We start from the raw sequence: 15805 nt of genomic DNA, 5'->3' as shown, positions 1-15805 counted from the left end.
AGTTCTAGTGAAAAAGGAGCAATGCTTTTTTATGACATTATGAATTAAATCAAACAGGCCTGGCTGTGCTTCGCCATTGTCACACTACTACAACACAAGCTAGCTAACATTGTCACACTACTACAACACAAGCTAGCTAACATTGTCACACTACTACAACACAAGCTAGCTAACATTGTCACACTACTACATTGTCACACTACTACAACACAAGCTTGCTAAAGTTACTAGCTTAGGAAATCTACTGCTTGCGCAACTGATTATTTTCTCTTGCGCTCTCAGTGTTGAATGGCAGAGGCCTTCTGTCCATCTTCCGAAGATCTAGCCAATGGGTCCCCTTAGAATGCACAGCATCTATACAGTGCTTATATGCAAATAAAAACTAGAAGGAAATTACATTTTTAGGTATAGTAACACAAAGATATTAGCATTTCTTTCATTTAATATATAATAGTCAGCTATGCATACAAAAAAAGATAATGTTCTCTTTACCTTCTTTATGTTGGGATAGTGGGAGGAAAATAAAAACCTAAAGATAATGAGACCCCCCCAACTCCTTCCCTCCCAGGGTTGTACCACCCCCTCTCCCTACCTACCTGCCTCACTCCCTCCCATCCGTCCCTCCCTCTCTCCCTTCCTCCCAGGGTTGTTTATGATGTTATTATATAGTAGTTCACATGTGTCCACTGTCCACATTCATAGGTACTTGTCTAAGAGGTTTGGAGGGTGAGTGCTCCTTATGTTAAGCAGTGAAGTTAACTATAGTGTATAGGTAAGGTTTGAGGATAAATCCTTTAGAATTAAATGGAAATATCTATACAATTGCGATCAACAAAATTAATAGAAATCCTATAGGAGAAAAAAACATTGAAATCCTAAAGGATCCTTATCTTACAGAAAAATCCTATCAGTGTGCTGGAATCTGGTGTAGCGGTCTAAGCTCCCGACTCCAGACCACATGCCCCGTTGGCGACAGGGGTTTGAGCCTTGGCTGACTGTCTGTGCCCTTAAGCACTTTCTGTACCCTTCTCTATATCTGTCTCCATACCTCTACTTACATCTGTCCTGTAAAAAAAAAAATAACTCTGATCTCCTACATTAAAAATGTTTAAATAACATTTTACCTGTAGGATTCCCCCCAAAACAAATCCTATCAGATTTTGGAACCAGTCCTATTGGACTAATATAGGATTCTGAAATAAAATCCTATCGGATAGGGGCACAATTTTGTCAATGCATTTGATTTGTATACCTGTACATTTTGGCAGTGGTTGAAAAAGTACCCAATTGTCATACATAGAAAATGACTCAAGTAAAAGTGAAAGTCACCCAGTAAAATAGTACTTCAATAAACGTCTAAAAGTATTTGGTTTTAAATATACTTAAGTATCAAAAGTAAATGTAATTGCTCAAATATACTTAAGTATCAAAAGTAAAATTAAAAGTGTATATATATATTTTTTTACGGATAGCCAGGGGCACACTCCAACACTCAGACATAATTTACAAATGAAGCATGTGTGTTTAGTGAGTCCGCCAGATCAGAGGCAGTAGGGACGACCAGGGATGTTCTCTTGATAAGTGCGTGAATTTGACCATTTTCCTGTCCTGCTAAGCATTCAAAATGTAATGAATACTTTTGGGTGCAAGGAAAATGTATGGAGTAAAAAGTACATTATTTTCTTTAGGAATGTAGTGAAGTAAAAGTAAAAGTTGTCAAAAATATAAATAGTAAAGTAAAGTACAGATACCAAAAAAAAACGACTGAAACCTCTGAAGCACTTGATTGTTGAGAACATCTCCCTAGTCAAAAAATCCTATTGGATTCCAATAAATAAAAAACATATTGGAACAAGTCCAAATGGACTCCTATGGGATTCTATAGGAATAAAATCCTATAGGATAGGTTCTAAAATCTGATAGGATTTACTTTTGGATTCTAATAGGATTTTTCTGTTGGAATCCTATAGGATTTTTTGACTAGGGAGTTGTTCTCAACAATCAAGTGCTTTAGAGGTTTCAACACCCACAGTAAAAGTCTTACAGAAATAATGATATGATCATGCCCTTTTGTGTGTGGTACAATCAAGGGATATACATTCAGAATACCAAAATGTACAGGTATACAAATCAAATGCATTGACAAAATTGTGCCCCAGTAGTCAGACGAATTGTATTGATTATGTATATTTTATCACCTCAAATGACAGTACAGTTGCAGCACTGCAATGACAAAGGTCACACCAATACTAATCACACCTTGTTTGCTTGGGCTATAGGCTATTTTCATAGGTGTGGCCTATTGAACAATGCATAATGATACAAATAAGGTGCAATATATTGGCTATAAATTGCAGTCAAATACAACATGCATAAAATCACATTTGACTTGACAGACAAGAGCAAAATTGCAACTCTATCTTTTAAATGCACCCTTTAAATGCACCCTGCATATAAATAAATAAAAAGTCGGACAGTATTGTATTGTCTGAAGACAGTAGATATTTTTCTGTAGCCTGCAGTAGGCTACTATGAAAAACTGAGATCTGAGCTCGAGCATGTTGTTCTGTATAAAAACAACAGATTGCATGCATCAGATCTCTCTCTCTCTTTCTGCCTGTCTCTCTCCCACCTACCACAAGTGTCTCCACCTCATCTTTCTTCCCCACTCTCCCACTCTCTCGGTAATCGGTTCGGTAATATTCCTACTGCCTGGAGTGAACTACCAATAAGGGCTCCGACTGTCAACGGAGGATGTCTGTGGCGCAGCGCAGAGAGATGATCTAAAACTATTCAAGATACCTGTAGCAACTGTAAAAGTGTTGTTATCGCATCAGTGTTAAAGATTTCATCCGGTTTTTTATTTTTTATAAGCTATTGGAACAGATATAACATTTACACAAATTCCCATACAACATCATCGTTCGCTGATGGACAATTACGCGCAGAAGTTGCGGTGCGTAATAATGATAATCCTCGCGGATGGCTGTGTTTCATGTTCTTGGATTATGCGTACAAGCTTGTTATGATACCTGGTCATCGCCTTTCCTTTGTCTACAGTGGAGAAGAAAAGTAACAAAGGGACGCACATGATGAGAAGCGCGGGGTTGTTGCTTGGCTACTTTTTGGTGAAAGTTCTTGAATGCGACGCGGAGGGGGAGCCAGGGCAGAAGCTGGACGGCTTTATTATGGTACCAACGGGTACCAACGAATCAAAATTGAACGGAGAGAATAGCGTTTCCGAGAGTCCGCATACAGAGGACAAGTGCCGGGGTTATTACGATGTGATGGGCCAGTGGGATCCGCCGTTTGTGTGCCAGACGGGCAGTTACCTATACTGCTGCGGGACCTGTGGCTTCAGATTCTGCTGTGAGTTTACAAGCTCGCGGCTGGACCAGACCACCTGTAAAAACTATGACACCCCGCCGTGGATGATGACAGGCAGACCCCCGCCTAAGAAAAAAGACCCCACTCACGACCCCACAAAGGATAAGACAAACTTAATTGTGTATATAATATGTGGAGTTGTTGCCATAATGGCCCTCGTTGGGATTTTCACAAAACTTGGACTTGAAAAGGCGCACCGTCCACACAGAGAAAACATGTCAAGGTGTGTGTGCATAGTAAACAACCCCAGCTATCGCTGTGCGCAATGCAGTAACAACTTTGGATAGCCTAAATGAATGCAGGAATGTAACTTTTATTTGGGTGTCAGACGTTTCCTTAAAATATTTTGATGCATTAAAGATGCTGTTTTGTTAAAATAGGTGATAACCCACTGGACACAGACATCAGTTCAACTTCTAGTTTTGATTTACATTTGGTTGAAATCAACAACAAAAAAAAAAATGTAATTGGATTTAGGTTACCTTAATGATTTAGGTTACCATTTCCTTACCTTGATGACTTTTTTCAAGTCCAGTCAGTTTTCCCACATCACATAGATTTGTTAGTTGGAATGACATGGAAACAACCTTGATTCATGATTCAACCTGTTTTTGCCCAGTGGAAAGTGTTAAAATATTGAATAAATGGACATGCTCAGTCCATTTGACCACAATTTGATTGGCAATCATAGGCAATACATAGGCAATACATAGGCAGCCTACTATATTGTATTTGTGAGTGGCTGTGAATACCTGTCCAATTGCGTTGGTGTCTTGAGATTCCATCAAAATGTCATACTTTTCATTCTGAATGATTGAGATCGCTATACTTAATAATAATGAGCACACTATGTCCTGGTAAAACCAGATGTGCTGTAGGTAGTAGTGTGTGATGAGCCATGCTCTCATCTCCCTTGATGTCATTTCATCTCACACCCACATGGTGACATTAAGGCCACTTTTTTTACTCCATTACACCTGCAATTGTTTTTAATTATCTCACTGCCCTAGATTTCATCATTTTAATTAGCTTCATTATTCTTTGACGTTATGCGTCCACTCAAGGTTCACTTCCCCCAAAAATGGGTTGATTCAATGTTGTTTCCACATCATTTCAACAAAAAGATTCAATGTGATGACTTTGAATCAACATGGAAAACTGATTGGATTTGCAAAAAGTCATCAACGTAAGGGAATTTCATATTTTTTTCACCCAACTTTTAACCTAAATCCAATGACATGGTGACATTTTTTGTTAATTTCATATTGAACTTGTGTTAGTTGACAACTCAACCAAATGTAAATCAAAACTAGATGTTGAACTGACCTCTGTGCCCAGTGGGCTGCCTTTGTCTCAACATGCGTTGGGATCCCTACTGTCATTTGTCATATATCCCACCTACAGTATATTATCAATGCCCAAAGGAAGGTGATCCCACTAACCCACTGTAGCATAAATGGTACTGTGCATATCAAACGAAAACCCTTTGAGCATATGATAATTGGTCATTGGTAGGTCATCTACAAGCACGATGCAAGCATGAGAATAATTGCTTTGATTTAATTGGCCTAGATTGAATTTGAGTCTACATTATTCAAACATTAAGACTTGTAAGGATTTCCGATAAATAGCAGATATATATTGAGGTTTGCAGCATTTGAGCTACTGCTACTGTAATTTTGGAGCTATTTTGATTTCCATGTCATGCTTTATTATTGAGTGGACCAGCTGATTGAGGTGTTTGTGTTTCGTCAGGGCTCTAGCCCAGGTGATGCGCCAGCCTGGTCCAGGAGAACACTCAGAAGACATTGGGGTGCATGGACAGCACTATGACAACATGCAAGCCAACAGGGTACCTGCTAACAGTCTCCGTAAGTGGGCCTCTTCCATCCAATGTCTCATTTCATAGAGAATAGCAGAGAATAGCCACTATAACAATAATTCGATACACATTGGAAAGTACAACCAGTGGTAAGATGTGTGCATGGTGTATTACGTGGAGCTCTGCAATGCATTGGGTATGGTCATGATTGAGATACATACTGTAGATGGTATAAACAGGATGCCATCTGCAGAAGACTGAGGGTCTGACTGCTGTGATCAGAATAATCATGCACAATCGTTACCTTTGTACACACATACACACGTTTCAAACAGCCACCATCAGTAAACCTTATCATGCAAGAGAACGTTGACATTTTCATTTTCATCAGTTCTATGCTGGAGTCCTATTGAAATGCCCAACAGACTCCGATTGGTCTTTGTGGTTGTAGTGAGGCAGCTGTGAAATTCAAAGGCTTATTCACCACCACCCTTCGCCTTCCTGGCTCGCCTGATTTAGCTGCTCCAGATAAGACAGTTGTGAAAGAAGTCCATTTTGGAGAGTCCTGTGGGCTGCTGAAGCAATTACTCACAGCCTCAGTAATCATTTAACACACTGGGATAATTAGCATCATCAACCGCTGCTGACTAATAGTAGTATAACGCTTTCGCTGCTCTCCATCTCTTACAACTGGCTCTTTCTTTCTCATCTCTCTCTTTCTCGTCTCTCTCGAACAGGCAGGCAAGCACACATCTATACACAGACCCGCAAGCATTCACTCACTCACTCATTCACTCACTCACTCACTCACTCACTCACTCACTCACTCACTCACTCACTCACTCACTCACTCACTCACTCACTCACTCACTCACTCACTCACTAACACTCATGGATGATGCAGGCTTCATTATGTTATTATGCATTGCATGTCTCAGACTGCCGGTTGCCATCACACAGGCTAGGCTTTACTCACTAATGACAATGGACAGACTTTTCCCCATTTGCTTGTTTGGAAGTGATTCTAATGCATGCCCTCTGTTGTTGGAGTACGTAAAATGACATGTTTCAAGCTGAAAAGGAGTGTCAATATTTGACATGAAAAACAAGCTGTTTGTTTGTGTGAGATGGACAAATTCGACTTGGAGAGAATGATAATGGGAATACTAGTTTTATGTTGACGGCATCAGCATATGGCAACAGAGGTTGTTTTTTGTTGTTGTCGAAAAGTGAAGTGGATGAGGCAGCTCTGGGTCAAGAGCCTCCACTTTGATTCTTGAGTGTAGCTGAGTGTAGCTTCCCCCAATAATTGAAGCTTGTAGCTTGTATTTGCATGAAGAGCTGGCATATTTCTCTCCCGTCCCTTGGGTAGGATTTACCAAAGGGATTGGAGACCCAGTTCAGCAATCAGGTGGGCTGCATGGATACACATTGGCATTGTCTCTCCTCACAGTATTGGGAAGGATCCATACCTTTTCACACAATAGCACTGTGGATTGGAGAGGGTAGATGAGTTGAGAGGTGGGTTCTGGGTAATCTCTTCCTTTGTCAGTGGCCCTCCCACCTCCTCCTAACACAACACTATCTCTTTTAGTCCATCACATCAAGTTGAAGCAACAAGGACCTCTTCAATCTCCACTGTGTCGGCTCACGAAAGGGATGTGTAATTTAGTGTGACAGAGCTTTTCAGGTGTCCTTAGAAGGCCAGGGATTGGGTGAATGCAGTGTGCGATTCCACTAGAGTCAACACACTGTTCTTTATTGGTTTGGCATAATGTGGGCATTATGGAATCAGAAGGAGCAGTTTATCACTATTAAGTTGTATGCTGTATTAGAATAGAGGTAGTGTTGTTTAGTTATGCTAACTAGAACCCTTATTCAATAAAGGGGGATGATAGCACAGGTTTCTTTGAGCAGCTATTCACACTCATTCCCACACTGACTGTCCTCTTGTAAAAAGTCTCATAGGCAGAGCAGTGTCTTGCTGTTTCATGAGAAGATGTGATGAGTTATTGTATCAGTGTGAACAGCCTCAGCCAGTGAGCTCGCTGTTGGAGATGTGGAGAGGTGCAGGGAGGTATGTGAGGGGAGACACCCAGGTGTTGTGCTGCTAAAGAGCTGACTCCATCTCCATGCAGGCTGAGGGGTATTAACCCAGAGAGTGGAGTGTGTAACTGTGCTGGGAGCAGGGCCATTTCATAGAGCACTGGGACTAAAAAAGACTTTACATTACTGAGGTTTTCCAGTCTGAAATGCCATTAAAGTACTTAAAGCCGCGAGTGCTGAGTCTGACTGGTGGCAGGCACATACTCTCAGGCAGCAACACAGTGTGTGATTGTTTTGAATTAGGTAACCCACTGGGGCCAGGCTGGTACAAAGCATGGCAGTAGTGCAGTTTAGTAGACAGACATCAAGTCAGGAAATTGACAGGGCTTTTTATGGAAGCATGGTACCTCAGCAAGAATAGTAAGAAACCTCAGCCACTAGACTAGAGAGCATAATCAGTGTTGCTATAGTGGTGTAAAAAAGGAAAAGATACAATCAAAACAAGGGAAATAGTTTAATTCAAATTGATTTCCAAATGTGCCTAATACAGCATCAATAGAATCGGAATGGAATGACACCCCTTGGGCTGAGGCGCCTGAAGAGTGTTATTCTGGTGAATGAATCTCATTATCACACATGTAAAACAAGCACACTAATCCAGCAGAAGCTCTCACTTAGACAGGCTATTTCACTGGATGTGAATTATGCAGGGTATCTAATCTAGTCTGAGGCTAATCTATGTCCATATAAGTGACACCTCATGGCATACATTGACTGCCAAGGAGGACTGTCTGTGTGTGAACTGTGTCTTGTGAGAGAGTAGCGGTCTGAAGAGGTGGCAGCACAAGTAATTAGGTTCATTTGAGGCTGCATGTGTTTGAGTAACATCTCCTCCTGTGTTTTCAATCTGATGTTATATTACCCTGGACACTTGCTGCATTGAGGGTTCAATTGAAAGAGACTCATTAGCATGGTGAAAGCCCTGTCAGGCTTACTTGTGTCAATATCAAGGTATTTATTCAAAATCATGTTGTTCCTTGGCCTTTTTGTCTGCATATTGTGCTTTTTAGTAATTGTACAATATCATTTTAAGCAATCCACTGGGCAAAAACGGGTTGAATCAATGTTGTTTCCACATCATTTCAACCCCAAAATTAAAATGTGCTGATGTTGAATCAACGTGGAAAACTGATTGGATTTGCAAAAAGTTATCAACGTAAGGGAATTTGGTCTTTTATTCACCTAAATTTCCACCTGAATCCAATGACAGGATGACATTTTTGGTTGATTTCACGTTCAAGTCACGTTAGTCGATAACTCAACCAAATGTAAATCAAAACTAGATGTTGCACTGATGTCTGTGCCCAGTGGAAAAGCTTTCTCCCATTGTTATGGCCGTAGACTTCAAGTACACTCAAGTAATGAGGCCTTTGTTTCAAAAACCAATGTTGAAATGTTCATTAACCCTTGTCAGACCTTTAATTGATTATGAAAGAACTGTGTTATGATTAGATCATGGCTATAATTTTTTTTTAAGTGCTTTGATATTTACAATACAAAGTCCACTCTTGTATTCAAGTAGGCTCATTGAGTCAGTGGTTTCCGGTGCTTCAGATCATGCATGCTATATAGTGCCTTCAGAAAGTATTCGTACCCCTTGACATATTCCACATTTTGTTGTGTTACAGCCTGAATTCAAAATGGATTAAACAGATTTTTTCTCACCCATCTACACACAATACCCCATAATGACAAACTGAAAACGTGTTTGTAGAAATGTTAGCAAATTTATTGAAAGACATTTACATAGGTATTCACACCCCTGAGACAATAAATGTTAGAATTACCTTTGGCAGCGATTACAGTTGTGAGTCTTTCTGGGTAAGTCTCTAAGAGCTTTGCACTCAAGGATTGTACAATATTTGCACATTATTCTTTTTAAATACTTCAAGCTCTGTCAAGTTGGTTGTTCATCATGGCTAGACAGTCTTGCCATAGATTTTCAAGCAGATTAAAGTCAAAAATGTAACTAGGCCGCTCAGGAACATTCAATGTCTTTTTGGTAAGTAACTCCAGTGTATATTTTGCCTTGTGTTTTAGGTTATTGTCCTGCTGAATGGTGAATTTGTCTCCCAGTGTCTGTTGGAAAGCAGACTGAATCAGGTTTCCCTCTAGGACTTTGCCTGTGCTTTTTTCTATTCCGTTTCTTTTTATCCCCAAAAATCTCCTAGTCTTTACCGATTACAAGCATACCCTTAACATGATGCAGCCTCCATCATGCTTGAAAATATGAAGAGTGGTACTCAGTGATGTGTTGGATTTGCCCCAAGCATAACACTTTGTATTCAGGACATAAAGTTAATTTATTGGCCACATTTCTTGCAGTTTTACTTTAGTGCCTTAATGCAAACAGGATGCATGTTTGGGATTTTTTAAATTCTGTACAGGCTTCCTTCTTTTCTCTCTGTCATTTAGGTTAGCATTGTGGAGTAACTACAATGTTGTTGATCCATCCTCAGTCTTCTCCTATTACAGTTTCCTTCCTCTCCGGCAACTGAGTTAGGAAGGACACCTGTATCTTTGTATTGATACACCATACAAAGTGTAATTAATATATCAATTAAAATATCAATGTAATACATTTTAAATTCAGGCTTTAACACAACAAAATGTGGAATAAGTCAAGGGGTGTGAATACTTTCTGAAGGCACTGTATATGGCTCAGGTGGTTTCCATTCTGATGCCCTCGTGTCACATGATGGAACTAGTACATACAGTGGGGGGGGGGAAAGTATTTGATCCCCTGCTGATTTTGTACGTTTGCCCACTGACAAAGTCATGATCAGTCTATAATTTTAATGGTAGGTTTATTTGAACAGTGAGAGACAGAATAACAACAAAAAAATCCAGAGAAACGCATGTCAAAACTGTTATACATTTTAATGAGGGAAATAAGTATTTGACCCCTCTGCAAAACATGACTTAGTACTCGGTGGCAAAACCCTTGTTGGCATCACAGAGGTCAGACGTTTCTTGTAGTTGGCCACCAGGTTTGCACATATCTCAGGAGGGATTTTGTTCCACTCCTCTTTGCAGATCTTCTCCAAGTCATTAAGGTTTTGAGGCTGACGTTTGGCAACGCGAACCTTCAGCTCCCTCCACAGATTTTCTATGGGATTAAGGTCTGGAGACTGGCTAGGCTACTCCAGGACCTTAATGTGCTACTTCTTGAGCCACTCCTTTGTTGCCTTGGCCGTGTGTTTTTGGGTCATTGTCATGCTGGAATACCCATCCACGACCCATGTTCAATGCCCTGGCTGAGGGAAGGAGGTTCTCACCCAAGATTTGACAGTACATGGCCCCGTCCATCGTCCCTTTGATGCAGTGAAGTTGTCCTGTCCCCTTAGCAGAAAAACACCCCCAAAGCATAATGTTTCCACCTCTATGTTTGACAGTGTGGAGGGTGTTCTTGGGGTCATAGGCAGCATTCCTCCTCCTCCAAACACGGCGAGTTGAGTTGATGCCAAAGACCTCGATTTTGGTCTCATCTGACCACAACACTTTCACCCAGTTCTCCTCTGAATCATTCAGATGTTCATTGGCAAACTTCAGACGGCCCTGTATATGTGCTTTCTTGAGCAGGGGGACCTTGCGGGCGCTGCAGGATTTCAGTCCTTCACGGTGTAGTGTGTTACCAATTGTTTTCTTGGTGACTATGGTCCCAGCTGCCTTGAGATCATTGACAAGATCCTCCCGTGTAGTTCTGGGCTGATTCCTCACCGTTCTCATGATCATTGCAACTCCACGAGGTGAGATCTTGCATGGAGCCCCAGTTCGAGGAAGATTGACAGTTATTTTGTGTTTCTTCCATTTGCGAATAATCACACCAACTGTTGTCACCTTCTCACCAAGCTGCTTGGCGATGGTCTTGTAGCCCATTCCAGCCTTGTGTAGGTCTGCAATCTTGTCCCTGACATCCTTGGAGAGCTCTTTTGTCTTGGACATGGTGGAGAGTTTGGAATCTGATTGATTGATTGCTTCTGTGGACAGGTGTCTTTTATACAGGTAACAAGCTGAGATTAGGAGCACTCCCTTTAAGAGTGTGCTCCTAATCTCAGCTCGTTACCTGTATTAAAGACACCTGGGAGCCAGAAATCTTTCTGATTGAGAGGGGGTCAAATACTTATTTCCCTCATTAAAATTATAATCAATTTATTACATTTTTGACATGTGTTTTTCTGGATTTTTTTGTTGTTATTCTGTCTCTCACCGTTCAAATAAACCTACTATAAAAATTATAGACTGATCATTTCTTTGTCAGTGGGCAAACGTACAAAATCAGCAGGGGATCAAATACTTTTTTCCCTCACTGTATGGTGGCATCTCCATGGTGGCATCTCCATGGAAACAAAGGTATGATGACCAAGTGGCCTATCCATGGATTTTTGCTGTTGTAGGTAAAATATATACAGGAGCAGAAAAGTGATTGTTGTTAAATTACAAAAACTTAAGAGGCAGAATGCATTATATCTGACTTTGAATTAATTTCCCCACAGTGGCAAAAGGACCTGAATATATACTTGCAGTTTGAAGTTACACTGTCAACTCTTATAGGATTGTGCATGCCTGTATCCATGGCAATCTCACCCAATTGTGCTGACAATGATTTTGTTCTGCCCCTTTCAACTTCAGATTGAACTGACAAAAATATACCATGTACTTTTATCTAGGAAGATTCCCCTGATAAAAACTATACATATAGACATTTGAGGCACCCTTAAATGTCACAATAATCATGCTTTGCGGGAAACACTAATAAGGAATGAACATTCCTAATAGGCAGCTTGGTTCTTTGTTTTAAACACATCAACTGTAGAACAAGTATAGCATTTTCTTTGCTTCCACTTTCTCCTCTAAACCCACCAAAGTAGAGTACGGAAATGTGTGTACAAGGTAATAACTTTCAGAAAATGGCTGCCTGGTTGTCACACGCATATAGTACCCTGAACGGAAAGCCTACTGTACCTCAAGGTGCGCCTACGAGATGAGTTTTTTCCTTCAGCTGAAATTATTATTATTCACTTTAATGAATTCAGGCGGTCTAGGTGCTGCCATGACAGGTGAATAATTAATCATTCTTTAAACAGAGACCCCTTTTTTTTTTTCCGTGCCTTTCCTGGAATAATGATCAGTTCATTACCAGCCAGCCGACGTGTTGACAGGTAGGTGGTGGTGGATATCAGGGGTCCAGGAGCTGCTAGCGATGGGATGGGAGCTTCAGTACTGTGGCCTATGGCTGCCTCAAGGTCGTAGTATAGCTATTAGTAAGATACATTTAGACCTACAGCAAAATGTAATCAGAAAAAAGATGATCATGAGTCCCTCCCTGTACATTAAAACAACACACCATGTTCAACAATGTAATCTAAAAGTAAGCTGTAGGTTTATCATATACCATACTGCCGATCAGACCCCAACACCCAATGCCCTCATGTATGACCAATGAGAAGGATTTAGTTTAGGACTGCCTAATGGCATTTTTGAGTAGTTCAATAACATGGGGCTTACTGCAGATACCTTAGACCACTTGTTCTGAACATCCTCACACCACTCAGGATACTCTGCTTCCATGCTGGCTGGTGATTGGGAAATTACACAGAGGCCCTGTTGGGGGTTCTAACACATCCAATGTAATGTAATATTAATATTAACGTCCGCTGGGAATGGTCACAGTTTCAAAGGGGGCTTTCTGCACTTACTCTGTAAAGAGGGTTCTTTGGTCATCTTTTCTTCGTTGGCAAGTGTTGGCAAGCCCCTCTTAAGTGGTAAGTGTTGAAGTTTTCTCCCAGCTAAATGATGAATATCAACATTTATAAACAGATAAAAAATGTAGATGAAGCACAGCCCATGTTAGATCATGAGCATGATTAGTGCATCATTGGCATCATAGTATCCCCGATCTACAATACCATAGGAAACAAATCCCTCTGAAAAATATATTGCTGTTTTTGACCATACAATGCTTGTCATACTGTTTGTGAATTACTGTTCTTCCATTACTCTTTTGTAATTATTACTCAGCAAAGACAGAGGTAGTTGATGTCAACAGTGTGACCAGATGTTTCTTGTAGAAAATGGATGCTTTGGGAAAGAAATGGTCATTGTCAGAATAGAAACCCAAACAATCACAACGATGCATCTTACAACCTCAAAATCACCATACTTTATTAGTCCACGAGTCCAGGAGTTCAGGAGGAGCAGTTTGAGTAAAGGAGCAGTATAGTAATATTCAGTCAACCTTCAGTCATTGTAGTACAGTAGCATTATATCTCTACTGGTTCTGGTAGTTCTCTCTTTGTAGATAATGCCTCAGTTGTACAACAACATACCTCCCATGTTATTTCAATTTTCTTGCAGGTTTGCATCTGGTTGCAACAAAATTGGTTGTGCTCTGTTTTCGCCCACAGGAAAATGTATCACTGTCACGGTCGTTTTGATGTATTAGAGGACATCAAGGTGTGGCTTTCACACACACACACACACACACTATATTTTTACGAGATTAACAAAGATACACATTTTGTCAACTGGACAGCGGTAAAGAATTGAACCGACAGGAACAGCAACATTAGCTTTGTGACTGAGCCCTCTTCAGTTGGTTGGTAAGCGTTCAGGAGATGAATCCCCTTGTTCAGCTGCAGTAGTCTGTGAGACTCAAGAACACAGAGCAGTCCTTTGTTAAACAACTAGAGAAATGGAAGCACTACAGATGGATTTGTAACATTAGATCAACTGGCTACAATGGACAGATATTACAATAGAACAACAAAGCCTGTTAGCATATAAAGTATACAAAGTGTCCTTTCTCCCAATCAATAGAAAAAGCCCTCAGAAACATTTGACGAATTCCTGTACACTGTAGACAGAATATAGTCTGCTATATCCCTGAGATAATAGCCTTGAGAATACATTGTTGGGAGGCAATGCTTTGTGCTTCCTTCGCATATCTTATGTGTTGGGGACTGCAGTGCAATTATGTTGACTGCACAACAGCTCCACTAAAAGTGTTATGTTCTCCCTGGCGTTTTACTTCTGTCTCTTTGACGCACTTCTGGGCAGGGGGTAGAGTGGTGTGTCTATAGGGCACAGTCCTGCGCCTGTTCCCCTCCTCGTCCCCTAGCCATGTCTGGCGCTGCCAAGTGTACCCATGCCAGGGCTGCCTCCCTAGGATGGATACTGCCTCTATGGCAGGGGTTGTGGGTGCCTGATTGGCACTGAGTGAAATGGTCCAGAGGGAGTTCACACTCGTGTCAGCCGTCACAGATGACCCAATCCTCTCAGACAGACAGGGCTGTGCTCTAGTTCCCTCTCCTCTCCTCTAGTTCCCTCTCCTCTGGGTGGGTGGCTGGCTGGCGGCTAGGCTACACTTCACTCCTGTCCTGTGTGCTGCTGCGGCCATCTTGGCCACACGCACTGTCATGTCCCTCTCCTCCAGGCCTGCCTGTGTGAGCAAGGGGCACCTGTGGCCACTTGGCCTCTTTTCTCTCTAGGCAGCCAGCCGAAGAGAAGAAAGTTCTCCCTTGCTGCCAACACATACGGCCGGACGGCCTGGCAGGCCATTTCCCCACAAGACAGTGTCACAGGAAACTGTATTTAAATGGATTACTACTACCTACAATGATGAATGGAAAACGGTTACAAAACATCACCTTTATTTCCAGTTACACGGCCGTTTTTTAACATCGCATTTTGTTTCTCCCCTTCCTTTTTATATCTGTCTTGTTGAATGGCACTAGACAAAAGAATGCTCCTGAGTGGCGCAGTGGTCTAAGGCACTGCATCACTGTGCCACTAGAGATCCTGGTTCAAATCCAGGCTCTGTCGCAGCCGGCCGCGACCGGGAGACTCATGGGCGGCGCACAATTGGCCCAGGGTAGGGGAGGGAATGGCCGGCAGGGATGTAGCTCAGTTGATAGAGCATGGCGTTTGCAACGCCAGGGTTGTGGGTTTGATTCCCACGGGGGGGGCAGTATAAAAAAAAAAAAAAAAAAAAAAAAATTGTATTCACTCTGGTTAAGAGCGTCTGCTAAATGACTAAAATGTAATGCTGTGATAATTTTGAGACACTTTAGTTAAGCTTCCGCCTAAGGGCCAAACCTCCTTTAAAAGTACTGGTGCTGCATACTAATACTGTAGGTCTATATCTTTGTTAGTACCTGACATGAATGATAACACCTTGTCAAGCTCGCAGGCTGAGAATGTCACGGTTTCGGCCGAGGCGGCCCCTCCTCCTTGTTCGGGCAGGCTTCGGCGGTCGTCGTCTCCGGAGTACTAGCTGCCACCGTTCGATGTTTCATGTTTGATTGGTTTTGTCTGTTTGTCACACCTGTTTAGTGTTTAGTCTCATTAGGCACCCTATTTAGTTCCTTGTGTTAGTTTAGGTGTTGTGTGTAATTGTTTGACTGTCGAGTGGTAGTTTTGGTCCGCTGTATTTTGTTCTCTCTTTATTTCGTGTTGATTTAGAGAGTCCTGCACTTTGTGCACACTTAC

The 15805-nt window shown here is 41.5% G+C and overlaps 1 protein-coding gene across 1 annotated transcript in view; it reads left to right on the top strand.

Moving 5' to 3' along the window:
• Window positions 1-3089: 3089 nt before the first annotated feature.
• LOC311147352 (protein shisa-9B-like) overlaps window positions 3090-15805 on the top strand; it is a gene marked incomplete at both ends in the record, with an annotated part of 39893 nt that continues 27177 nt past the window's right edge. Inside the window, 2 exons of the mRNA XM_084184038.1 lie at window positions 3090-3610; window positions 5143-5258. Coding sequence (XP_084040164.1) covers window positions 3090-3610; window positions 5143-5258 — 637 coding nt within the window. The remainder of the gene's footprint in view (window positions 3611-5142; window positions 5259-15805) is intronic.

Source organism: Coregonus lavaretus (assembly GCF_964263955.1).
Source record: "Coregonus lavaretus genome assembly, chromosome: 2".
Lineage (NCBI taxonomy): Eukaryota > Metazoa > Chordata > Actinopteri > Salmoniformes > Salmonidae > Coregonus > Coregonus lavaretus.
Note: the sequence above shows the minus strand (reverse complement) of the source record. Positions and strands in the feature narration are given on the sequence as shown.